This window comes from Musa acuminata, chromosome BXJ3-3 (genome assembly GCF_036884655.1).
Source record: "Musa acuminata AAA Group cultivar baxijiao chromosome BXJ3-3, Cavendish_Baxijiao_AAA, whole genome shotgun sequence".
Taxonomy (NCBI): domain Eukaryota; kingdom Viridiplantae; phylum Streptophyta; class Magnoliopsida; order Zingiberales; family Musaceae; genus Musa; species Musa acuminata.
This window is the reverse complement of record NC_088351.1, coordinates 33,582,746-33,608,448: the sequence shown is the minus strand read 5'-3', so window position 1 is coordinate 33,608,448 and position 25,703 is coordinate 33,582,746. Positions and strand designations below refer to the sequence as shown.

The 25,703-nt window shown below is 40.9% G+C and overlaps 3 protein-coding genes and 1 long non-coding RNA gene across 22 annotated transcripts; 1 reads left to right on the top strand and 3 right to left on the bottom strand.

The window, feature by feature from the left end:
• Positions 1 to 3,099: 3,099 nt before the first annotated feature.
• On the bottom strand, positions 3,100 to 5,233 carry LOC135633504 (trihelix transcription factor PTL-like). Its single transcript, XM_065143028.1, has 2 exons — positions 4,678 to 5,233; positions 3,100 to 4,372 (listed from the first exon to the last, which is right to left on the bottom strand). The coding sequence occupies exons 1-2, from the start codon at positions 5,055 to 5,057 to the stop codon at positions 3,205 to 3,207; spliced, it is 1,548 nt and encodes a 515-aa protein (XP_064999100.1). The 5' UTR covers positions 5,058 to 5,233; the 3' UTR covers positions 3,100 to 3,204.
• Positions 5,234 to 6,812: 1,579 nt separating this feature from the next.
• LOC103979073 (growth-regulating factor 3) lies at positions 6,813 to 16,294 on the top strand. Of its 9 annotated transcripts, none has more exons than XM_018823932.2 (10): positions 6,813 to 7,462; positions 7,754 to 9,394; positions 9,529 to 9,618; positions 10,872 to 11,015; positions 11,918 to 12,226; positions 12,327 to 12,582; positions 12,703 to 13,795; positions 13,886 to 14,065; positions 14,947 to 15,235; positions 15,635 to 16,294. In XM_018823932.2, exons 7-10 carry the CDS (start codon positions 13,603 to 13,605, stop codon positions 16,116 to 16,118), a joined length of 1,146 nt encoding a protein of 381 aa, XP_018679477.2. In that variant the 5' UTR covers positions 6,813 to 7,462; positions 7,754 to 9,394; positions 9,529 to 9,618; positions 10,872 to 11,015; positions 11,918 to 12,226; positions 12,327 to 12,582; positions 12,703 to 13,602; the 3' UTR covers positions 16,119 to 16,294. The 9 variants fall into 9 exon arrangements, with proteins under 9 accessions (XP_018679477.2, XP_064999620.1, XP_018679475.2 ...); XM_065143548.1 differs by having other exon boundaries at positions 6,813 to 8,743; positions 9,302 to 9,394; XM_018823930.2 differs by having other exon boundaries at positions 6,813 to 9,207; positions 9,302 to 9,394.
• A 334-nt stretch (positions 16,295 to 16,628) lies between these two features.
• LOC103979074 (uncharacterized) lies at positions 16,629 to 20,930 on the bottom strand. Of its 10 annotated transcripts, none has more exons than XR_010494790.1 (8): positions 20,774 to 20,930; positions 19,736 to 19,882; positions 19,439 to 19,608; positions 19,027 to 19,257; positions 18,752 to 18,933; positions 18,398 to 18,617; positions 18,068 to 18,144; positions 16,629 to 17,084 (listed from the first exon to the last, which is right to left on the bottom strand). It is a non-coding gene; the product is annotated as an uncharacterized LOC103979074 (long non-coding RNA). The 10 variants fall into 10 exon arrangements; XR_010494792.1 differs by having other exon boundaries at positions 19,439 to 19,522; XR_010494784.1 differs by having other exon boundaries at positions 19,439 to 19,882.
• Positions 20,931 to 22,292: 1,362 nt separating this feature from the next.
• Positions 22,293 to 25,455, bottom strand: LOC135633900 (uncharacterized). 2 transcript variants are annotated; one of them, XM_065143880.1, is made up of 6 exons: positions 25,160 to 25,453; positions 24,980 to 25,092; positions 24,773 to 24,908; positions 24,591 to 24,658; positions 23,055 to 23,141; positions 22,293 to 22,617 (listed from the first exon to the last, which is right to left on the bottom strand). In XM_065143880.1, the coding sequence occupies exons 1-6, from the start codon at positions 25,404 to 25,406 to the stop codon at positions 22,537 to 22,539; spliced, it is 732 nt and encodes a 243-aa protein (XP_064999952.1). In that variant the 5' UTR covers positions 25,407 to 25,453; the 3' UTR covers positions 22,293 to 22,536. The 2 variants fall into 2 exon arrangements, with proteins under 2 accessions (XP_064999952.1, XP_064999954.1); XM_065143882.1 differs by lacking the exons at positions 22,293 to 22,617; positions 23,055 to 23,141 and adding an exon at positions 23,204 to 23,624 and having other exon boundaries at positions 25,160 to 25,455.
• Between the last annotated feature and the right edge of the window lie 248 nt (positions 25,456 to 25,703).

The window sequence follows — 25,703 nt, the reverse complement described above, 5'->3', positions numbered from 1 at the left end:
GTCCGTGTTCAGATCCAGGTCTCGGGAAGTGGGACCCTGACTCATCGCCCACCCGGATCAAGTCAACCTCGAATTCAATTGGGCCCCACCCTGTCCTTTATAATCTCTGTGAATCGAATTCAATTAATTCACCCCTCGAGCGTTTTAGATAATGGATCTGACGCTGGTAGCTGACATTACTTGCAAGGGTCCCACACGGCATATATATATATATATATATATATATATATATAACTTGGATAATAGCTAGTCAATTGCAAATTTGTTGACTTGAACGTTTTACTTGCCTCGTGAGTCGTGCTAGGACAAGTGGGTGGGACTCGTCAATACGGTTGGTGAGCTCGGCTGAGACAGATCGGCTTAACAGCACGTGAGTTGCGGGTGCGATCCACTCGTCTTGATGAAGTTGGTGGGCCGTCAAAGCCCGCTTCTCGAATCTTCGTTGTCCAGCCTTCTCATCGTCCCTCTCGCTCCACTCGCCGTCGTCGTTCTCCGATCGAGCAAAGACGTTGGCGTGCTGCAGGAAGTGCCACGGTAAGCCACCCCTTCTTCCTTCTCATTGTCTCTATCCTCTCCTACTTCTCTCTAGTGGTTGGTGTGGATTCGGATCTCAGTGAGGAGGAAAAGGGCTTTGATGGATCTCTCGCATGTGTCGATACCTACTTCTACAGAACGTCTCCTATATCTGTGCAATGATTGTTGTTGCTTTGCTACTAATTGCTGTTCGTCCGGGTCTTTTCTCTTTGAATCGTTACAAGAATGGTCGACCTGTCTGTGATTTAGATGTCACACTCTTGCTGATATTGTCCCTATTGATCTGGAAACACAAATCGTGGATATCTTTGAATTGTTCTCTCTCCCTTTTTAACCACCAACAATTCGAAATGTAAATCGTGTCGTCAGTTGGCGATGGCTTCTCAGATTGGGGATCCATATGTTTTCTTCGGGATCCAAAACCGAGTTTCTCCGAATTATACTTGAGGCCGTCGAATTCGGGAATATCTTTGTTTTGATCCTTCTGAATCCCTAATTCTGCAATTGCAAGTTTATTTGCTTTTGGGCTGTTTGGTTTGTGTACTAGTGTTTCACATTGTATGTTGTTCATGATTTTGCTATTTCCCTGGTACTCTCAACAATCGAGGGAGTCCTCGAATTCCAAGAATGTCATGCTTAGTGGTACATCTCGATCCATCTTTATTTCACCACTGTTCCCTCATTGACTACTTAGCTGTCGTTGTTGGGTTGTTCTTGCTTTAAATCTTAGAATTATGATCTTCTCAGTACATTTATATCATTTTCACTTCTTCTGCTGAAGATCATTTTGCATCGGTTAGTACCTGACCCAATGTTTTCATCTGAGTTTTTCTTAATTATTAATCACTTTTTAATCTGCAACATCTACTTGTTTGTGATGTTTCATTGAAGAAGGATATATAGGTTATTATGTTTAAGTTGAGAATCCTTGATGTGATGTCTGTCAAGACCCAGTCTTGTTGGTTGTCCTACTGATGCTGACCCGGAAAATAAAAATTCTTACTAAACAGTCCTGTCTAGAAGCAATTGTTGCAGCTGGGCCTGTTCTTCCTGCTAACTGGCCTGATAATTATCTGCATTTGTCCTAGTTAACAAATGACTCTCTTATAAGTCAAGAACTATAATATTATTTATTTTAAGACTAATTCTATATTTTTTTTTTAATATTTTGATTATTATATTTTTTAAAAATTATATTAAGATCCTTATACTTTTGATAATACAATATCTAATCTTATTTCTCATGATGAAAATATTAATGAGACATCTCATGCAAATCACCATCTTCTGCCTACGTGTGTTTCTGGAAGTCACTTTGCCAAAACTAACCAGGAAGGGATCGTTGGTCCAAAGAGGCTTATCTACTAAGGGTAGAGTGAGGAAAGAAAAAGGTGGCTGATGTCTTTTAGCAAATTCTTGAAGTTCGAGGAAGGGTCTGTTTATGTAGACTTTTTGTTTCAAGGAAATGATTAAGCACAGTTATTATTAGGGCGAGTCCTTTGACATGCTGGTGTGAAGCAGCAACCTACTCCTGTAATTGCAGGCTTTGCTTTCGGCAACCAAACAATTGTGTGGTGATGTGCACACTGCAACTTCAATCACAGGCAGTGGCAGCATCGTCTCCGTCCCCAACCAAGCGTTTCCTGGCCATGTGCGCTTCCTGGAGGACGCCTTGGTCAATCAAGAGTTCAACATCACGCTGTGCTGTGTCCACTTCCTACAGCACGCCGTACAAGGAGGGGCCAAACGCACCTGGGTCAGCTGCCGGCGCAGTGAGTTTACCATATATGGGAGCTTGGGGACGTGGTGCACGTCCCTGCTGCTGGATATGAGCAAGCACGAGTCGTGTATATGGGAGCTGTTTCGATGCCCATGCGCAGGTTTCATGTGGTCCGGCGGGAGCGATGGGCGTGCCTCCTTGTCCTCCCCTCGTCTCGTCGCGTCCGGAGGAGGGCGACGACCGGAATTAAGCGTCCGACCCCTTCTTTCTTCCATTATTCGTCGAACTACTTCTCGCCGTGTAATCATTTCGAATTTAGACGTGATGGCAGCGTTCAAAGTGCCGCGTACCGCGACTGAGGCTCTCCAGTCGCAGACACCACGCGCACGGCGCATCCGCTTGCAGCGCTGCCCATTGCAGCCCGTCTTGCGCTTTGCGTTGTGCCCTCGGTCGCCCTATTTATATACACACATGCAAATATAATTTTGTGCAAATCGAAGTCAGTGCTCCGTAATTCTATCACATCGTCCCATGAATTCAATCTTTTGCCATGACAATTTTGGTTGGGTAGTCATGATTACCTTGCATTGTGGTTGGTTTATCTTTTGAACGCAGCAAAATTCTTTATTGGCAACAAAAATAATGTTATAATCTTATAATAATTTTTCATTTTAACTAAAAATTGGTTTTTAAATATTTTTTATGAAACAATAACACATGGATAACGTCATCGTATTGTAAATTCTGGAATTTTAGAATAAGAAATTGAATTTCATGGTTAAAGTTTTCTTCGCTAAAATAGTATCCGGTGAAGACAAGATTTAATTCGACTTTGAATTGAGACCTGAAGCCAATAATAGTATACTAAAAATTTATATTTATGAGTGAACGTTTTTTGGGTTACTGATTTCGCAGAAAGGCGTTGTTCTTTGGGCGCAGATACATCAAATTCATCCACCTGTATTCCTCACACCACCGTTGTTCGCCCACAGGCTCTCGTCTTCGCCCACCGAGAACAAGAAGGATATCTCGTTGACTCCATTGACTCCACCATCGAAATCCGGAGGAGATGCAGGACCATCAGCAAGCGCAAAACCCCCCGCCACGTCCGATCCTTGCTCTCCCTCCTCGTGGCAGCCACTTGGCTCGCTGCACGAACCTTCGCCGTGCTTGTTCGTCAAGCCACTTCTCCTCTGCTTCTTCTGGCTCTCCTTGGCTTTCCTCGAGCGCTTGTTGATGTCGTCCCACTTCTCCTTGCACCCCTTCGCACTCCGGTTGGTCCCCAGGCAAGCCATGGCGGCCGAGACCTCCCCCCACAGGCCGACCTTACCGCTCCCACCCTCTCCGAACTCCCCCTCCATGCTTCTCCTGATCCTGACAAGACTGGCGGTCTCAGACTCGGGCCATCTCTGAGCCGCCCAGTTGCCGTCGGCTTCATCGCCATGTTCCCCGTTCGCGCTCCGATCCTCTTGCGGTTGTGGTCTCAGCTCGCGGCGGCTTATCTTCTCCAACGCCTGTATAATGGCGGCGTCGCGCGCCTCCATCCACGCTCGCTCGCTGGCCCAGAGGCCGTACTCTCGGTCGACCCGCTCCGCTTCCTGCCTTCTCCAGTCTTCCTCCCGGGAGATCCTCGCCTGTTCCATGTGCTCCAGTGTCCTCAGCATCTGGTTCATCCACGTCTCTTGCACCTCTATGAACCTCTTGATCTGCTCGTCGACCAACTCCTCCACCTTCGACTTCCAACTCTTTCTTCCCGTCTTTGCTCTCCTCATACTTCCGTCCTCCTGTTCTCCCTCTTCTCCGGTCGATGAGGTCCCATCGAATTCACTAGAACTCGACAAGCTAACGTTCCCAGAGAACCTGGAAACCTGCAAGGCATCTCGGTTTGACGGTAGAGCGGAAGCATAGGTAGGTTTAGAGCATGGTTGAATGATCTCGGCGGTGGCGCTACTGCTCCCTCCGTAGAGAGCCTCCAATTGCCTGAAGAACCTATAGTGCTTCCCATCCTGCCTCCCTGCCTTCCCTTCCTTGGTCTTCTTGTAGTACTTGTACAAGTTCTCCAGCTTCTCCCTGCATTTCTTCCCGCTCCTATGGTATCCATGCTCCTCTGCCATGATCCTGCACTCGGTGGAAGCTGGATTAACATTGTACTAGTCAAGACAACAATTAGGTTAAGGAAGCAATTAATAATAGCCACGTGAGTGCTGCTTTGTGTTCGATCCTATGACACGATCGAGCTCCATTACGCAGCGTCAGCAGCTATAGGGATGAAGCAAGCATTACATCAAACATGACGCTGCGCTGTATGCGCACACCAAGTTCGGGAACTCAACAATGGAGGAAGAAGAGCTACCACTTTGGGCAATTGCCATATCTTATATAGATACTCATACAACCCAGAGAGGAAAGAGTTGGTGATGTACCTGGAGACCTCATCCCACAGCGGACCCTTGTGGGCAGCTTCCCTGAACCTGGAGTCCAGCCTGGATCTCACCTCCAACAGGGTCAGCGTTTCCTGTCTCGGCCACCGCCCTTGACCCCCGCCACCACCGAAAGCCGTCTCGTAGAACCCAAAGCTTTCCATTCCCGGTGGCGGCAGCGGGGGAGGCGGGGGTGGCGGCGGAAGATCAACTTCGCCGCCGCGACTGGCTGCCACGAGCATCCCGTACTGCTGGTCGGGACCGGGCGCGGCGATGAAGCTGCTGTGGTGTTGGCCCAGGAAATGCGCGGGGTCGGATACGGCGGAGACGGCGGAGAAGCCGGGCTTACCGGCGATGAGATTATGGAGGTCCTGCAGGTCCATCGATCCGCCGGGGAGCCGGTATGATCTTCGAGCAACCGCGGAAGCAATGGGCAAACGATGCAGGGGGAGGGAGGTAGGGAGGGAGCAAACGAGGAGGGGGAAGAGGAGAGAGGAGAGAGAGCGGGAGAGTCGGATCGTGTCGTTCACGAAAGAAAGAAGGTGTGGGGTGCGGTACGGAAGGGCGGGGGAAGAGATTGGGGGGGCGAGTCGACGAGGACAGGAACATTACGTAATGTCTGAGCCAATGGGAAGAGTCCACGTGCCGCAGAGGGCGAACCGGGGAGCGCAACCCGAGGAGGGCGTGGGGTGGTGGGTGAAAAGATGACGTGTGGGTACAGTAAAAAAACTGGACTCGCTTTTGACCACTCGTGTCCAACCCCCCGCTCTGATTGCCAATGCCAAGCAACTGCGTGGATGACGATAAATAAATAAAATATTTATCTTCTGCTAATTTTGCTTATTTCAACACACACAAAAATAGTTTTTTATTTTATTTTATTATATATTTTATGCCCACTCTATCTAAAATTAGGATAAATTCTCGTAAAATTATTTTTTAGGTTTTCTAATTACAATATAAGTGTTTTTATGATATTATTAAAATTATTATAAAAGTATTATAAATATTGTATAATATTTTTATAAATTTTGATCTACTAATATGTTAAAAATATTATAACATAGTAAAATACTATAACAAAATCAGTTTATCATATAAATCTGTCGATAAGAAAAAAAAGGAAAAAAAAGGGGTGATAGATGACAGATTGTAAAGTCAAAAAAACTCTAGCTATTAAATTTATTGGATACTGTCATGTAGCTTCTCAGTACATATAGAGCCATTCCTGTGACTATGTATGTCAATCTTCCCATTCCGTCTCTCCTCCTCGTATTCATATCCTCACCTGTTCTACTTTCATAAATGAGGTGGTTAACTGATGACTCGAATTCGACCCAAATGTAAATGATCTGCTTGCAAATATCCACAAACAATTTGATATTGGACCCAACTCGTTTGTCTCGAGTGGCTCACAAAGATCTCCTCCAAATCACAAGGGAGACATGATGTTATCATTCAATCCGAAAGTTCTTGTGGATGGAACGAGGGATGTTTTTGTTCCTAGTAAAATTTAACTCCACGACAAATTACAGAAACATATGCATGAAATAATGTCGTGAAAGGAATCCCATTTCCTTGTCATCATTAGCCCCCCCACCCCAAAAAATAAAGAAATAGCACCATTTCCTAGAGGTCAATCAAACTAGTATTACCTTTCTTATTCTTACCATGCATATATATTTGTACATAAAAATTATGTTCAAATAAATTAGACGAAGAAAAAGAGATAACATAGGGGGAGGAAGAAGCACTCTTGCTACATGATCAGCACCGGAGAATAAAGACGAAATGTATCTATATGAAAATAACTTACGATCATGTACTCTAAAAATTTTAATTAAAATATTTTGAATGAGTCAAAATAATGAATGCAAAATAACTAACGAGGAGGAGATCCCATTTTACTATATTGCAACCCTCACTTCACAAAATATTTAATATATCTATTAAGAATTTAAATTAGTCGAGATCCACGTGTCAAAGTTTGATTGGTTGTTGAATATTTATCATATTAAGTCATATATAATATTTATTACAAATTTATCTATTAGTTATATTAGTATTTATATTATTTTTTGGTGATAGGATATTTTGGCTTACTAGTCTAACAGACACAAGAAATGAGTAGAACAGGTCCCGATCCCATTGGCCACTGGTCCGAGCTGTTCTCGGACACTCATTGCGGTCCCTGTGAAAGAAAAGATGTTTCCCTGCGAAAACGTAAGAAGAGGTCGGCACAAGTGATCTGTTTGCCATGGCCAAATCCACACGAACACCACTACTCTGATCGTCCAACTCTCTATCCAAATCTTAGAGAAAGCAACACATCCTCATCATCCCATGGCTGGCAAACTTGACGGTGGCCATCCTCACCGTCTCGCCGTTCATGCGCTGTGGCCGGGCGCGGGGCTACTGCCGAAGCGCCTCGATTGCGTATGAGCAGGCAACAGGGGGTGGCGATCGTCGCACTTGGACGAGAACATTTTGTCAAACACCTAGAAGACGTGTGACAAGCTGATCCTGTTGCCTTGAAAGTGCGATGGGGTTTTGGGTAGACATCATTGCCGTTGCAGCGATCGGCGTCGGTTTCGGTTAACCCGGATCGAACCCCAGACGAGCAGAGCCCATGTGTAAAGCTCGACCGCCTTGTTGAACGTCGCACGGTCTTGAACGCACACGTAAATAGCGCGCGACAGAGAGAGAGAGAGAGAGAGAGAGAGAGACACGGCGGACTGGGTGAAGGCCGATGCCTCCGATTTCGGTGGGAATGATTCGTTGCTCGAAGGTAATGGATTGCCCGTCTCCTTCTTCTTCGCTCCTTCGCCGGTTCGTCTCTATGCGCTTGAGAATCTTCTCACGCTCCCATGGCTGCACTGGCCATACAGCGGTCAGCATGGTCGTTGGGATTCTTGGGTACCTTAAACCTCCTCTCTTGTCGAGATGCTGCGCTTCCGCTGATAAATTTGTGCCTTTACATGCCATAAATTGGGAGAAATTCTGTTGCATCTTCTTGATCTTGGTCGTTGATTTATAATGATAACTGGAATCTCTGCTGGCTATCTCACTCTATGTCCAGAAGGAGATGTGGAGGAGAGGGTGGAACGCAACAAGGCAAAGGTGAAACTCTAAAAGTGGTAGCTACAAAGAGATGAATAATGGAGGAATAGATGGTTAAAAAGATTAGGGTTTATGAAGTTCTACATCTTGTTGGAATTGGGTTTGACGTTCTTGTCCTACCAAATGTCTTCTTTCCTCAGCATCCTCTTAATATTTATCTCTTTCGACTTGTGTAACTTATAATTAAGCTGACTGCTTCTAATGTGTTGCTGATAATTTTTTGCCATGTGTGTGTGATAGTCCTTGAACTTGTCACTAATTTAGAATAGGTAGGACAATTGGTAGACTTACATTTTGATGCTTCTTTTAGTCCTTGAGAGATGTTTGTCGATGTATTATGAGATTACCTGGATCTATCTGTGGAATAGTTGCTGCTCTATTGATTCACTTTGCCTTCTAATCAGAGTTGTAGAGTATAATTGCATACAAGATGGGTTATCTCCATCTGTAATTGTTTCTTATATTGCATACTCTGCTTTCTCGGTATGTTCATATTGTCTGTATTCCTTTTATGTGGCTTGTTTTTGCAAGAATAACTTTTATGTAGCTCTGTATAAACTAGTATTAGTAATTTCTGCTTTTTTCGACTTGTATAGAATAAATTATGGTTTACTCCTGAATGTAATGGTAGCGGTCTTGATGGGCAAATAGAGCCCAGTTCCAGAGTGTTCCAAGTTGCTGTTGCAATTGGCCGCAACATGCTTTCTCTCTCTGTTTTTATTGTTGTTGGAGCTAGGCTATTAAGCTGTACATCAATTCAAATAGCTTGCTCTTTTCAATTACTTTTCAAGTTTCAAATAGCTTTGTTGGAGCTATGCTTTGTAAATGTCATCAGAGAACTATGCAAAATTTCTGTGATGCTTTTAAACCAGAACGAACAATCTCTTGAATTGTCATCAAGCCTGGCTGGAGAATCATGTTCTACCAGGGATTATTCACATACATCCAGGTACTTTTAATCTTTATTAGATGAGTTCTTGTTGACATTTCTTCTATATGTGGGGTTAAGTTACTGGTTTGGAATATTTAGTACTTCTTGACCATTAAAAGATCAAGCACAAGTTCAATCCAGCTGTAGTAGTAGTTCATCATCTGCAAGTTCTTTTCTTAATTAGCCACTTTCACCTGTTCCTTAACTAGAATTTAGTGGTTCTTTTTCCTATTTGGCTAAAACTTCAGGATATCGAAATAGTACTTATAGCTGGTGTCTTGATAACAGTACCAATCTGCAAGGTCTAGATTTTTTTTTTTGGTATCAATGACCTAAGATGTATCTGAGTACTGAAAATTCTGGCTTCAGGTCAGATGCACCTATTATATTGTATGCATATAACTGCTATTTGTTTCCTTTTTACTTTTTCTTGTGGTTATCCTGTATCCAGATTATGCTCGTTGTAAGGATCTGCTAGTCAGGTGCTCTATTTTTACACTTCTTAAACCATCAAATCTCTTTAGTTTATCATTAGATTTTTGTTTTTTTTATATATTTGTAAATCTTGTTGAGCAGATTCTCCATGAAGCCATGGTATTGCAAACTTAGGCTGATAAAACCTGAAAGACGATCCACCTGCTGAATATTGATCACTCTTTAAAATGGAAGGTTAAGTTTATGCTTTATTTTCTACTTAAAAAAAAGGTTTATGATTTATTTTCATATCTCATCAATTGCTTTCAAGTTTGACTATGTCTAAACTCAGTGATTGTTTGATGGTTTTTTGCAACTAAATTCTGCAGAGGATATCTTATATCTGTTATGTCATCAACCACAGCAGATCTCACCCATCAGAAGGAACCATCTTTTTTCTATCTGAAAGTGCTTCCCAGGTATAGGTTCATATCCCTTTGTTCTATTGCCATTTACATTTGCTTCCTCCTTCCTTGAGCAGTCACCAATCCACAGCTACGGATATGTTGGGCATTGATGTGGGAGTCCACTATTTTGCTCGTTATGCAATGCCCATGTTATCCTCTTTTGATAGGACTTCCAAAATTTTCTTATGTCAGTTGGTTTAGCTGTTTGATCCGATGTATTCTTTTAAATGTCTTTGGCACTCTTTCACTGCTACAAGCTCCTCTTGGGTAATTAACTTGTTAACTAGTTTGATAACGTTTCTAAATCGATTGGAAAATATAACTATGGCAACTAGATCAACAAGAAACCACATTATCTAGTGATAGAACTCTTGACTTAGTGGACTGCTGCACTTGTAAATTCTGTCGTTTTACTGCTCAAGTAGTTCAGTGTTCATGTAGTATATTCTTGAGCATGTGTCAAGAATCAGATATCGGTATCATTAGAACTCCACTTCATATTCCAGGAGCATTGAGCATGAGGTACCAGATCTGTGGATTCTCTCCCTGTTTTCCTAAATGACTCTATCTAACAAGAAAGCTCAGTGAACTTATAAAGTACTTGTTGTATTTCATCTTGGCCATAATGTTTTTTATTTTTGACTTGTGGCACTGCTAACACAATGTGTATCAGACTCGATGGCTTATCTGAAACTGTTATATCCCTTTGTGAGTTAGTGATGGACTATATGCTAACCTGCCTTTTCTGTTTCCTGTCATTTCTTGAGCAACTTCATTGCTACATTTATTCTAGGATTTTTAGATAACTTGGAACCATGATTCTTCAAACTTCACTTCTCAAGAGATAAATCTATGTCATGGTTCTGTTACATAATCCACTGAAATAAGGTATTAGCCTATAGTAACCTTGTACTTTAAAAAGTAGAAACCATGTCCATCTCTATGAGACGAACAAGAATTTGTTCAGATTGCATGTGAACACCACAACACAGAGAAAATGTTAGTGCAAGTAAAATCAGGAGTGGACTTGTAAAAATTGAGAGATAAATTATGGATCAAGAGAGTTCTATTGAAGGTTCTAAAAGTGGCATGAAATATTAAAAGAACAGAAGCATGAAAACACAATAGTTTTTGACATTTTGGCAAGGGTTGGAGTCAATGATTTCCTGAAGATGGCTGGTTAAGCTGATTAGTCGTGATAAGACTTGTTGATCAAGATCATGCTTTTATGCTTGCTGTGACTTATTTTGTGATATTATTTTCAGTTACCTGTTGACTGGGATGTTATAGTTACGCTGTTTCCAGTGTGATCCATCTATAAATTCTCGGATGTACATGGACAACACTCCCAAGCTACTGGATGTGTACAAGTACTTGGAAGTTAGGTCTGCCACTACCGCATAAATGAGGTAATTCTTACTTCTCAATTAATGCATTTTGTCTGAAATGGTTACATAAGTTTGAAATAATAAAAATCCTGAGATACTACTGTCAGGCTTATTTTGAATTGTGTGATTGGAGTGTCACTTGAACTCTGTAAACGGGACATAAAGTTAATGAAACACACATGGTTCTGTAGGATCAAATCCTTGGAGAAGGTGGAATTCATGTAATTGATTTAAATAAGAATGATTCCAAAGCCATCATTTCTCTTGTCATTAGTTGTAGTTGAAGTCCTGGGTTCTTTTTGGCTATTGGTAAACTCAGCTGAGTGGTGAAAGATTAATTTTGTTGACTCCCTTAGGTCAATAACATCTATGCCGCCATGATTCTAAGCAAAAAAAAAAAAAAAGATCAAACCTTGGTCCAAGGTGCAAGGATTAATAGTAAGATTCTTGGACAATAGAACAACACACAGTTGTTACATTGTATTCCTTTCCAGGAATCGTCCTTTTCCTTCACAAAGGTTGTTAAGCAAACAAAGTACGGAAACATCATAATTGTGCTGAAGGAAGCAGTGCTCGAATACTTCTCATCTTTTTTGTCTCTGAGCTTTGTCACCAACCTCAGTGATGGAGAATACTCTGCATTACTAATAACATTATAATTAAATAGATCATCTTGAATTATTTATGTTTTTTTCTTTTTACTATTCATATAGGAGGTTAATATTTGTAATGATACAAGCACATGAGTTTTGTCATATCCTCTTGTGTTCATCTATTTACTATTGTTTATTATTATTATTTTTTTTATTGTTGTAGTTGTTGAAATATATGCTCAGTATTTTAATCGTTTGACCTCTTGGTGAACATTATGCCCCTTTTTTTTTTTTAATTCACACATGCATCATGATGGTGGTTGTTGACAGAGAGTGGGGGCCTCTGAATGCGAGCTGGAACCAGTTCCCTCCCACTGGATTCTGTCGCTCTACAAAGTGGCAGATTGAAGCAAAGTCCAAAGCAAGGCATGACAGGGAGATGAGAAAGCAGAGAAGGGCCGAGGGGAGCAACTGAGGTGTCAAATCACGGATCAGCTGCAACCACAGTGGCTACTGTTTTGGCTACCCCGTCTCTGCCATGGAGGAAGAGATGATGCAACGGCGATGGCAGACGAGACGCCCCTGGCAACATCTCTTTATCTCGCCATGTTCGCCCATTATGAACCTCATTTACTGCTCGTACTGCATCCAAACTATTTATCACCATGCTTTCTTTTACGGCATCTTCTTGGTTTCACATCGATCGCCACCGTGAATGATTGACTGGGTTTTGTGTCAGGTGAAATAATTGGCCATGCTTTTTCTCACCTACATTGGTGAGAAATAATCTTCGAGACTGGACCGGTAGATGGAGACCGTCGTGCGCATGCACGTTTGTGCCCTGTTCAAGAATGCAATCTGAAACATGCTGATGGATGGACGCAGAAGAAGAAGAAGAAGAGCACAGTAGATTAAAGTTAAAAGAGGCCTCTCTGCAACGTGATGAATAATTGTCCGTGAGCCGGCTGAGTCTGCCACCAGTGTCTCCAGCTCAGGTACTCCTTCGCTTCTTCTGCTTGTAACAAGCATGGAGGTCTCAGTTACCCCCTCCCCCCATTAAAGTGTTTGTGTTGAGGGACATTCATTCTTGCTTAACCATCCACCTGCTGCTGCAGGTCATTCATGGCAGCCATAGGCAAACTGTATCTGGGCTGATCAGATCCAGCTCTTATCCCCTTGGATTGACGACTTGGACCACATAAACATGAGAGTCATGTGTGCAATGAGTGCAGATACTGATGTAGCTACTGCAGGTCAAAGGGTTCCGGTTCAATAAAGAAATACCAATCATGGAGCCATGGAACCTGCATCGGCTGATTGAATTCGACGCCTTCAGAAATGGTTTCTGCTCGAGCGAAAGGGGGGGTTCCAAGACTCATAATAGAGACAGGGACCAGTCCTTTTGAGACCCACTGCAAGTACTACTGTCTCACCAGCTGTTGCACTCTGGTAGTGGCAAGGTTCAGCAAGCAGTGGCTTCCTTCAGCCACCTCCTGGCTTGCTCTTCCCGAGGCTTGTCACCTTTTTGATAAAGACAACAGGTGTCTTCTCTCTTTCTCTGTCTCATGCTCCTCGCTCTCTCCTCCTCCTCCTCATTATTATTATTATTATATATTATTGTATCAGTCATCACTTGCCAAACTATATCTTCTCACCTCATCAATGTGTGTTTGTGGATCTTTGTCTGCTGCCTGTCCTTGTCGTTAACTCCATGTGAGACAGCTCTTGTCAGCCAGTAGTTGTGTTTTACAGTGTGAGGAGGAGGAGGAGGAGGAGGAGGCCGTTAAGGTAACTTCGCTTTCCAAGAAAAAGGAAGCAGATCTGTTACAGACCTCTCCCGAAGAGACAGATCCTCCTCTCAGTTCTTGCAGTAAACCTACCTCCAATAAACCTCTCCTAACCTCCTCATCCCACCGAACAACCCAAGACCAGCAGCCACTATAAAGTGCAACCACCGAAGGAGATCGAGTGGAGGCAGAGCCATTTCCTTCTTCCTGACTCCTTTGTGTGACTTCATGGATTCCCATCGATGGAGTGAGCGGCAGCAGACGGACCGGCAGCCTTGTGCAGGGCTCCCAAAACTCCACCTCCTGGATCAGCAGCAACCACCTGCCTCTGCTCTCAGTCTCTTTGCACCCGAGCCCTGCAGCGGCTTCCATAAGACCACCACCACCACCATCGCCGCCCCTTCACTCTCTTCATTCCCAAGTAAGTGGTTTTTCATGTACATAGGAGCTGGTTTCTCTCATCCATTTCTCTATTTTTTGGGTGTTTTTTGTTTACATTTTGGGTATGTAGGGATAGGTTATTTCACTCTGGCACAGTGGCAGGAGCTGGAGTTGCAAGCTTTGATCTACAAGTATATGATAGCTGGAGTTTCTGTTCCTTTGGAACTTATTCTGCCCATCAAAAGGAGCCTTCTCAGTGCATCCCCATACTACCACCATCCTGAGCTCTACCAGCATCTCCAACCATCTTGTAACTACTACTGGCCCTTTCTCTGTGTTCTATTTATGCATTACTTATTTTGCTTGTCCTTGTCATATGGTGAGCTTCTGAGTTGCACTGTTACCCGAGTAGAGTATTTGCTCGATCTAGCATTGTTGTTCACTTGATCCTTGCAAAGATCTGGTTTTGTTGTTTGCTTCGCCTATTGAGAAACCTCTCTCTGCTGCTTTCCAGCTTCTACCATGTTCTTGACTTGTTATGGCGTTCATGTTCAACTCCCATTTTTTTTTCCTTCTTAAAAAATACATTAAGAGTGTTGTTTTGAAGGTAGCTTTTTAAGTTTTCCCCCTTTTTGACTTCTAACTTTTGTTCCTCCATACTGAAATTTTAGGTTTTGACTTTCAAGTGCTACATAATAGAAGGAGCAATACAGAGAAATGAAGTAATGTTGGTTTTTCTTATTCTAGTCAGACTCTGGATTGTTGCCTGTCATATTTTCTGGTCTCTAAAGTAAGCACATCTTGTCACAGTTGAAAACAACACATGAAGAACTAAGTCAGCTATTGTTTAACTGATTTGTTGAGAACTTTTTCTACATTTTTTAGCTTTACTTTCTCTCTCTCATGATCACTTAAACTTCAATAGCTTGTTGCAATTGGCTATCCTGTGGATTTTTATTCATCACCATCACTTTTTAATGAAGTTTCAATCCACTATATGACCAGTTCCCAAACAAAGAAGCTAGATTAGCTTAGACTGGTCACACAAATTCTGATGGTGAATTTACCATCATGTTCCTGAAAGTATTAAAAGATGTCATTATTCTACTCTTTGTATCCCACAACAACAACAACAACAAAAAAGCGCCCCAACCGCAGATGTGTTTGATCTATATGTATTTTTTTTTCCAGTGATGCAGGGAGTGTCCTGGGGGAGATGTTCTGTGGACCCTGAGCCTGGGAGATGCAGGAGAACAGATGGAAAGAAGTGGAGATGCTCAAGAGAAGTGGTGGTAGGTCAAAAGTACTGCGAGCGTCATGTGCATCGAGGCCGAAACCGTTCAAGAAAGCATGTGGAAATCCCCACACCGACTTCCCTCAATGGCTTGAAAACTGGCGTTTCTTCTCCTCCTCCAGAATGTGCCCAACACAACCATTTCGGTCTATCTGGATCTCGTGACATCCTTCCTCTTAGTCAGAGGTACCATCTGCATCTTTCAGTTGAAAGTCGATAACAAATCGATAGATTATTTCTGTCTAAAGATCATCGTAGTTTGTGACTTTTTTGTTTTCGAGTATATAAATCCGCATCCATATGTTATGGGAATCTAGCATATTGAATTTTATCATGTTGAATTATTTCCTATGCTAAGAATGGGGATCAAAGACGGACAAAATTGGCATGGACATGCATGCATATATTGTTTTAAGAACTCAGTTACCTAATAGCATTTAGGTAACTAAATGATTTCAGGACAATGAAAATTTGTAGGTGGTTGCAGTGTGATTCACCTTTCTATTTTGAACTCCTACGTCTGATGCTGCTCTACTTTGATTCCCACTGTTCCCTAACCCTTCTGCATATTGTGCGTTATTATAGACACCCAGACACAAGAACAGTAACAGTTGGAAGGAGCTTCCAGAGCAACTGTTCAAACTTCTTCCTTAAGGAGCTGCAAGACAGCAAACCCGAAGGCTATGTGCTACAGAGGTTCTTTGATGAATGGCCGAGATCACAGCAAGAGTCGGACGACGGGCTTAACTACACCAGCCATCCAGCTTCGACTACCCATCTCTCTATGTCACTCCCCGGCAACCCATCCTCGGATTTCTCCCTGAAACTTTCCACAGGCAATAACGGTGAGAAGCAGAGACCCGAGGAGGGCAGCAGCAACGGCGGGGAGGACGGTCGGGTGGTCCGACCTAGCAACAACTGGTCGGGATGGGGCCACCATGGGGAGGAGGCTTCCATGGGTGGCCCGCTGGCTGAAGCGCTGCGGTCTGCAGCCTCGACGCAGTCGCCGACCAGCGTCTTGCACAAGCCAAATGGGTCGGTATCCGAGACCAGTAGCATTAGCCCATGATAAACTAGTCTTAGGTGGTAGTGTTTGTTGAACCAATGACTATGAATTATTTTATTTGCCTTGAAAGCTAGCTGACATCAGACTAGTCTTTGTTCGCTGTAACATATATGGTATCCCTCTTGAGAGTCGGGGTCTGCATGCAATTAAAATTGATTACCTTCTGGGTGTTCATGTTAGTTTCTTTTTTTGGTGTTTTTGTGTCCGAGCGATCTATTATACGTCGTTTATGAAAGTTCGCAGTGTTTATATATATATATATATATATATATATATATATATATATATATATATATATATATATATATATATTACATAAAGATGATTAATTCTTTGTAGTTAATTAATTTTAATATTTATATTTTAAAAAATTATATTGATATTTTTATAATTATAAAAATAAAATATTTAGATTTATTTATCCTAACGATATCGATTTTATTAATAAAAATATAAAAATAAATAATAAAAAAATAATTTTAATATTCCAGTGACGGACGATGTCGATCTGAGTAATCAGCAATGATATAAAAAAAATGATTATAATTAACCTGTATAAAGTTATTACAGGTCAACTGAGCAATCAGTAATGACATTAAAAAAAAAATTGAAAACCTTGGGACCTCCAATGGTCGGCTAATAAAATTACCAGCCCTAGGGATGTAGCAAATGTCGACAAGAATAGAGAAAATATGTTGAAAAGAGTTCCTAAAACGCCAAGGAATTGGCAAAATTCCCTTTACAAAATTTGCAAAAGATTTGGAAGGAGGAAAAGTGTACTTGATTAGCTGCTTCAGGGAGAAGGATTGATAGCTCTACCACAGCCAGTTCCCAAACATAAGAGGGACATTTCCAGTTTCCTTGATGAGCAAGCCTGAACCTGCAGGGGCACAAGGGCAATCAAATTCAAGACCCTACCTTGCCCCTCACGGGTAATCATTTGTTGCTTCAACCAAGCCCTCAGATAGGCTGCAATTCAAAAGATCATTGACAATAGTTAGAACTCTCCTGATAAGGGAGGTAGGCCTGGTAGCATGGTTGCGATATTTGATATCATTGCGATCGTTTCATAAGAATCAAAAACAGGCAGCAATAGTGCTAAGTAGTGAAGTGCAGGAGGAGGTATCGAAGGATCTGCCTTCCTCAATCCAATCCCCTCTATAGCAGCTAGGAAGGATTTGAAATTGGAAGTTGAACATTTGTTGAAGTGAATTCCAAAAAGACTGGGCAAAGCAGCAACCGAAAAAAAATGTGGAGAAGTGAGTCTGAAAAAAGATGACAGCATAACAAGAATCTTGCTAACAACAGTGGACGATGTTTGAAACAAAGGAAGAGGTAGGGAGACGATTCCAATAAAAAATTCAAAGAAAAATTTTAATCTTAGGAGCTACTTTAAGATGTTAAACTACCCTCCGACCCTACCAAGGCTCAACCGGGGTGGAGAGTAGTTACTCCGAAGGCAATATTTTCAGTACCATTTGTTACTCCTAATAAAGAGAGTATCATTTTAATTTCTGGTGGCTGTGCATCATGGACAGGATTTTGGACACTGTGGACTAGGAATATATGAGAGAAGAGGAAAATGACTGGGCATATAAAAAAAATGTATAATCCATAATCTTAACTATTAATCAACCATGTTAATTCTTCATTTTCCATGAGTCTGAAATCATCCAAGCATTTCATGAAAATGAAAAAACAACCATCAGAGCATTTGTAACATCAGAGAAGAGAGCACAAAATCCATATGTTGCATATTTCAATTAGCTCTGCTCTAATGTATCAGAGAATTTGCAGTTTCTGTATAAAATGGTCACGGCATCAATAGTTCTAAATATAAAGATTGATTTGAAAACTATAAAGGTGAAAAATTGTTGCAATTTGTCAGAGTAGCATTAGACACTCTTTAACATACTTGAACAAGTAATAATAATAATAAAGGACATACGTACAAGCTAAAATGTCACATGGTGTCCATCATATCATGTCGTAGTACAGCCAATTGGAAATCCAGAAAGGAAGAAAGGATCTGTTTGCAAGAAAGACAACCATTTTATAAATAACTAGGGTTGGTTTCATAGAATATAATGATGGAAGATACATCAAGAAGGCAGTAGCATAGTTCTGAAGACAGGATACCAAGCTGCAAAACTAGCAAGGTCTTAATTTGTCACCAGAGAAAACTGAGGATTTTCTCCAGATATTGTCACTATTTGTTTCTTGTCCAAGGGATAAAAAGAAAAAAAAAACATTATTGCCGAGTACGATTTAGAATAACTTGCCTGTGGTTTTCGCAAGTTGAGGTATTTGATAGAATAGACCAATAGCAAAGAAGAAGCAAGGACAAACCCAAGTGAGCCAGAGCCACATAACCAAGGATGCTATGCTAAAAACCAAGGTAGTCTTCCAAGAAATGCTTCACCTTTAGGCTGTGATACCACAACACCAGATATCATCCAAGTACAGGTCTGCTCTAGAGTACCACCATCATACTGGAATTTGCTGCAAAATGTGCAATCAAGATAACATTAGCATTAATAGTAGAGTTGTCAAGGAATCATGTATCTCAGTCATGTAATCACAAAAAAGGGTGCCAACAATGTTCCAGAAGCAGTAGACAAGACTAGATAGGATACCAGCAACTCGGTAGTTGAGGTGTGATGAGAGCCAACAGATTCATAAATCCAAGTCATCGAAATGCTGACGCGAATGAACCATCAAAGGCTAGCAGTGATGACAGTCAAGGTGAACCTAGCACATGGCCAATGATGTAAGCCCCATCAAATTTGCTACCAAGTTGCAAGGGACTGGCTCTTGTCTCAGAATGTGCATAAAACATATAGCATCCACTTAGACATTGTTACACACAAATGCCAAGGTATGTGCAGTTTATACAAGTTGTACTACATACCTAAAGGCTAAAGCTTGCAAGAAATTTGGATCAAAGTATGTCAGCACATCTTGAATTATTTGTGTATTTCACAAAGGACTTAATCTTCACTTGGACAGCCCCTGCAACCACAGTGGACATTTCTATCACCTTTTCTTTCCTCAGGTGTTTAGGGACCCCATACGCAAGTGGTTGCAAAATTGTGAACTCATGTCTGCATGCACGTCAGCCAGCAAGGTGTTCATTACCTGGCTGCACAAACTCAATACAAAGACAATTTTAGGAGAAAACACATTTCAAGATTAACTAATCAAAACCCAAAGCACATAAACGAAGGTAAAAGTGACGGCACTATGAACCAGAAAGAACAACAAAGGCAAATAAATAAATAAACAAACAGATTACGATCTGCATAAAGCGAAGCAACACCAACCTTTTCCCCCTTTACAATCAGATTATGGTCTGCATGGCCCTGATCCAGACAGAATTGATGCAATTCCTTGGAAATTTCCTTCCTCTGATGATAAAGGATGTATACATGATTTTCTTTGGATGAGCCAAACAAAAAATAGGCGAAGGTGCTTTTACACTTTCTGTTCCCATCTTGAGGATCATTTTCAGGTACAAATGCATGTGGATTTCATAAATAAGACAAAATTGAATCTTAAATGTACATTCAGCACATATAGAAGGTAAAAAAAGAGTAACCAAAACAATGAGGACAAATAACCTTTTCTCATCTTTGCCTCAAGTTCTCAAAGAGTGGGCTCAGTAAGCTCCCACCCTTGTGGATATTTAACATGGTTGGTCTTTAGTTTAGGTATACATCTGGTGATAAGAATCCAATCTCTCTAAAAATCAAATGGCAACCAGTGAGCTGAAATCAAAGAAACATATTCTGTAAGATATTAGCAAAGCATATGTCATGACTTTCAAAAATAAATGTGCATCCTTTATCGAAAAGTATCCAAGAAGACAGCACTATATCGAGATGCCACTCCTTGGGAAAAAAACTTTAGTACTGTACGTTGGTTGCAGCAAACAATCATGAAATATTTCACAATCAATACTTAGAAATAACAAGAACAAAAAATACATGCATGATCTTGAGATTCTGCACTAAAAAAGTATTCAAGTGATTCCCTGCAGCAATGAGTAATAACTATCTTATCATAAAATATTTAACTAGTCAAAGTGTGAAGGATGATATTCTGCATATGTTCACTCCATGAAGCAAGACAAAAAGTATGATTAACAAATGAATTATCAATAAAAAAGGTCTCCAGTACTACCAGACCTAAACAAAAACTAATTCTTGCTAATGCTGATTGTCTAAAGAAAGTATAGGATACAAATATTAAACCCTTAATGGCAAACCCAAGTTTCCACTATAATTTCTTCGAAATATAGGTTGAAAAATCAAGGAAATAGTTAATTGTGTTTCCCACAATCTGCGCCGGTCTTATCTGGTTACACCTGTTTTAATTCCTCGAATCTTCTTCAAATGAATCTACAAGAAACCGACATGGTTGAAAGACAAACCTATGAGTGGCACTTCACTATTCCACATCAAGTGCTAACATGATCTCTTGCATATACTCACTCCATTAAACCAAGACAAAGCAATTAAATCAACATGTTGCATAGTGCGTCTCCACTACTTGATGATTTACATCAATCTCAGTGAGAATAAACCTAGGGCTAGGGCAAGGGCGCAGCGTCCGTCGACGTTTGTAGAGGAGATGATAGGAGCGAAGAGAATTCGGACCTACGGGTATCGTGTGCCGCCTCCTCCATCTGGGCGCAGAGGTCGCCGCCGATAGGCAGCGGACGGTGGGATCGGCAGGGCCGACGACAGACGCCAAGTGGCTTCTTGAAACGGGGAAACCCAGGCCGCGCGCCAGTAACCGCATAAATTACCCGCATACGGGAGATCTTGAGAGCGCGACCCGCAACCGCTTTATTTCCACCCGTTCGATCGAACCGGAAATCCTGTTCGATCTGGTCGAACGAAGCCGCTCGAGTTCGTACGTTGGCTCTTTTCGGTTCACGTGGCCCGACTTCCCCGAATTGGTTCGAGAATGGGCAACGTGGCCAATCGGTTCACGTCCTTTAATAATTTTCAGCCCTTTATGACGATTATTTTGTTGAATTCATTGCGTAATGATACAATAAAATTGGCTTACCGACCCATTAACTTACCGTGTCAATTATTAAGCAGCTTACTACTTTATTTAGAACCCTATCGACAACTTTTTTTTTTACTATTCATAATCTCTTTAAAAATTGATAAAATAATATTTTAATATTTATAATCCCCTCTAATTTTGATTTTTTTTTTTCTCTTTTCCACGCTCCTACACTCCTACCCTATTGACCCAATAACTTAACGTGTCAATTCTTTTTTTTTCTTCCCGTTTTAATATCTACGCACCCTACCATTATCAACGCAATGGTGTAACAAATATCAACAGCTTGATTGAACGCACCTACTTAGCAACATTTAGTATTTTAATTTTTATACTTTAAAAAATTATATTATCCTCCATATAATTATGAAAATGAAACATCTAGATCCATTTATCTTAATATTATTGATTTTACTAATAGAAATATGAAAATAAATAATTTTAATATTTCAATTAATGATGGTGGATAATATCGCTAGGAGCCACGGATGACTGTTGTGAATAAAGAGAGTAACGATAAAAGATGAGAGACCCTATGTATTTGCGTTGATGCTAATGCAATTGTTGAGCGATCCTTTCGCTGCTTTGTATCTACATTGATATCGGTGCAATTGTCGAGCAATGAAAGGGTTCTCGATGCATATGCCGAGCAACACTGCTTTGCATTTGCATCGATACAATTGCCTAGCGACGTCACTTGATATATGTATTGGCAACCCTTTTACTACTCAACTGTATTGAAATCGATGTAAATGTATAACGATCTTCACCTCTCGTTATCGCTCTCATCATCCACAGGTCACCCATGACCCCTAATGACATCATTGTTCGTACCATTGATGTCTTCCGTCATCATCAACTGAAACATTAAAATTATTTTTTATTATTTATTTTAATATTTTTATTAATAAAACCGACGACATCAGAACAAATGGATATAAATGATTCACTTTTGTAATTATGAAAATGTTAATATTATAACTTTTTAAAATATAAAGATGTACAGATAACTAATTACATAAGATAATTATGAGATAATACATAATTAGCTATGGGACAAACAAATAATTAGCTCTGTTATATGATACAAACAATGTCTAGACGGCAACCAAAAATATCGAGCAGAAATTCCATACACATGTATAATTGTTCATGCACACAATTCTATCAATCTTATATGTCACTGTGCTTAACAAATCATAGATCTGTAACTTTAATGAATCATAATTAAGGAGGAACGAAAGTAATTCCTCACCCAATAAAGTAAATGAATGATATGATATATGTGCTACGAGATATTTATCATGTGCGGTGGAATTCCTCATCTCTGTCCCTTGAAATACTATTGATTTGAAGTCTGACCGGTCTCTGCCATGATGCTGTCTAGTAACGATCCACAAGCATCTTCTAGCAGATCTAGAACCTGAAGACACCACAAGGTAGAGCATAAGTAATATAAAAAAAATGTGGGTCGATTTTATAATAAAAAAATGAGCATAAGATTCTATTCAAGAATTTATAAAAAATAAACAGCTTCGCTTAACATATTTTATATGTGAATTGGAATTAAAGGTCCATAACTGCAACACAGTATTAGGCAACAAATAACATTTCCTTGTAATGACAAAAGGCAATTTTAATGTATAAAAGCTGGACTTAAAAGAAGATGCCAGGAGGAGATACAAATGGCAGTCTCTTGTAATTTATTTTTTCTTTCTCCAACTATGATTGACCTTATAGTGCAATGATGCTTACTAACGGTTAATAAAGAATTGTCGAATATAAAATCACAAATTGACTCCAAAATGATGTTTAACATGATATTATTGACATTAACTTAGCAGTGATTTTCTCAATTACCTTTTCAAAACCTTGTGGCCCTCCATAGTAAGGATCTGGCACTTCAGCTTCACTGTGTTTCTTACAATAGGAGCACATAAGCTTAATCTGAAAAGTGAAAAAATGACAAAAATTACTGGAGTAAATACATTTGGCTACACAGCCGAACAATGACAACAGACAAACATGTTCTATGAAGAAAATTAAATGTTTGTCCTACTGAGGTTGTGCACAGATTGCATGTCTCTTCATCCAAGGTAAGGCAAAACCATTTCCACCAAAGATAATTAAGCAACCATGGCATAGAAAATTAACTTTGTGCTAAGTTAATCTTCATCGTCTATTCATGCTAGTTCCAGCTTAGATAAAGCACTAAAGTTTCTGACATAGTAGATGCTCATTGGCATGATTGGCATCTGCTTATATGCACAACCGATATTAAGAAAGTGATGGCTCCAATATCATCCAAGACAGTGCTAGTTAAATTCAATTTTCGGAATGGAATAATTTTCTGCTCTGCCCATCAATATCCAGGTCGTTGATGCAATGTTCATGAAAGGGAAGCAGGTTGGATGTCAAAGTACAAAGAGCCTGCAGTAGTACTTCCACATATTAGTCTAATTCTTCTAAAAAAGTTGTAGAGTATACAAGAAAACCAAATCCATAAACTGCCCTCTCATTCTTGTGCCTCCAGCTTTACAAACCACTCAATTTCAATTTTTTTTTAATTTGAAATGCATTTTTAATTGACAGGCAGTAAACAATAAGCCACAAGCCATCCCAAACACCTGGAATAAGAAAGTGAAAAACTAAAGAAGGGACTAATCATATAAAAGGGGAAAAGAACAATAGATTTTTGTTTAATTTATATGGAGTGAGAAAGCTTCATTATCAAAGAAAAGAATAAACAAGGGGGCTTTCTGGTTGTGTTCATGAAAACAGTCTTCTACATTTCAAAACAGACAATTGTGACGTTTTCTAATTGTAGTCTCTGAAGACAGAATCTCAGAAGTAGATTTTGACAACTAAAGCTAAGAAATAATTATAGATATTTTCAGACTTTGCAAGAATGTTCTATCTCATTGGTCAAGGACTTTAGTGATTGCTTCTTCTCCCTCCTTTACTGATCATAGGCCTCCACTCTGGTAAATTTCTCGCTGTACTGGGTGTTTCCTCCACCCTCTCTGCCCCTCCATTGCAGCTGGTGGGTGTGGAGATCAGAGTCACAGTTGGATCCCATAAGTCTACCATTTGGTGCAGGAGTGGCTACACCTCTCTCTAAACAATCTAAGGCCTTGTTTTGATATTGAGAGCAAGCAAATATTGTTGTAAAAAGACAGTCTTAAGAACAGTTGCATAAAACAACTCTCTTTTTTATAATCACTCCAAACAGGTCCAACAATTCTTATCTTGACTTTCCAAAATCAAGGCATATTTCACCAACTATCTGCTACCTTAGAGAACAGAAACAGGGCCCATTAAATGCACAAAATGAGACAGCAAAATGACCTATCTTCCAATGCATTAGACGAACAAACATACCTAAAGGAAACTAACCTTCTTCGGAGCATCCTCTGGAAGAGGCTCTTTAAATCTCCATCTCTCATAAGCACTCATTATGTCCTCTAAAATATCAGTAGTGAATTGATTTCAGAATCAGCAACTTACTGGAATTCGAATGAATGTTTCTATCGTGTAATAGTTAAGAACACGAAGAGTGACAGAACAGCAATCCGCACCTCTATTTTGCATGTCCATGGCCAATATGAGATCGAACTCCCTGAAATCCGAGGGTCTTAACGGCCTCGAGATGGAGGTGACCTCGATCCCCCGTCTCTTCGCCGCAGACCTCATCCGCGAATCCGCCGGGTCCCCCTTCCACACCGCAAATCCAATATTACAATTCCTCTTTCTCTCACAAGTTCCTTTTTAAGATGGAAGAGTACCTCATGGTAACCGATGGTGCCGGCGGAGTCGATCTTGAACTTGGACTCCGCTCCACGCTTCCGCACGCTATCGGTGAACACAGCCTCCGCGGCGGGGCTACGGCAGATGTTCCCTGTGAAAGACCATCCAGGAGTGAGACACCGATGACAGTAGAATAAAGATCGGTCTAGAAAGAGCACCGAGGCAAACGAAGAGCACGGAAAAGGGCTTCGTCTCTGCCATGGACGCGACCGCGGAGGATAACCGGACGGGTCGACGGTGTGCGAGACGGGGAGACGAAGGAGATCGGAGGAGGTAAAGATTTGCAGAAGAAAGGGGGTTTGGCCGTCGAAAATGGAATCTACTGAAGCGACGAGAGGGGGATTCGGCCGGGTGGCAGAATGGTAAATTTGGGGCGAAGGAGGTCGCTGCGGCTTGGCAATGCATGGTGGAGCTTCTCGTTTACATCTGGGGAGCGATTTGGGATGGGAGATTTGTCACGAAGGCAAGAAGATGGAGCGCTGCGGTAAGTGGCTGATACGGCTGTGGCTTGTAGTGGCTCGATCGGCTTATCCTTTCAATGGCTTATTCTTAATTATGTACATAATTATAAATATTCAAATCAAGTTTGGTATCAAATAATTAATAAAAAATAAAATACACACCTAATTTATCTGATAATTTTTTTCATGCATAATGGATGTGATTGATTGATTTCAGTGATGATTGAATCTATCCGACTCG

Coding starts and splice junctions, on each gene's coding strand:
- LOC135633504 (XM_065143028.1), bottom strand. CDS start 5,057: ATGGACCTGCAGGACCTCCATAATCTCATCGCCGGTAAGCCCGGCTTC. Junction 4,373..4,677: donor CTGTGGGATGAGGTCTCCAG/GTACATCACCAA, acceptor CACCGAGTGCAG/GATCATGGCAGAGGAGCATG.
- LOC103979073 (XM_018823932.2), top strand. CDS start 13,603: ATGGATTCCCATCGATGGAGTGAGCGGCAGCAGACGGACCGGCAGCCT. Junction 13,796..13,885: donor TTCACTCTCTTCATTCCCAA/GTAAGTGGTTTT, acceptor TTGGGTATGTAG/GGATAGGTTATTTCACTCTG. Junction 14,066..14,946: donor CCAGCATCTCCAACCATCTT/GTAACTACTACT, acceptor TTTTTTTTCCAG/TGATGCAGGGAGTGTCCTGG.
- LOC135633900 (XM_065143880.1), bottom strand. CDS start 25,406: ATGCATTGCCAAGCCGCAGCGACCTCCTTCGCCCCAAATTTACCATTC. Junction 23,142..24,590: donor CAGAGGATGCTCCGAAGAAG/GTTAGTTTCCTT, acceptor TTCACTTTTCAG/ATTAAGCTTATGTGCTCCTA. Junction 22,618..23,054: donor GGCCACAAGGTTTTGAAAAG/GTAATTGAGAAA, acceptor TGGTGTCTTCAG/GTTCTAGATCTGCTAGAAGA.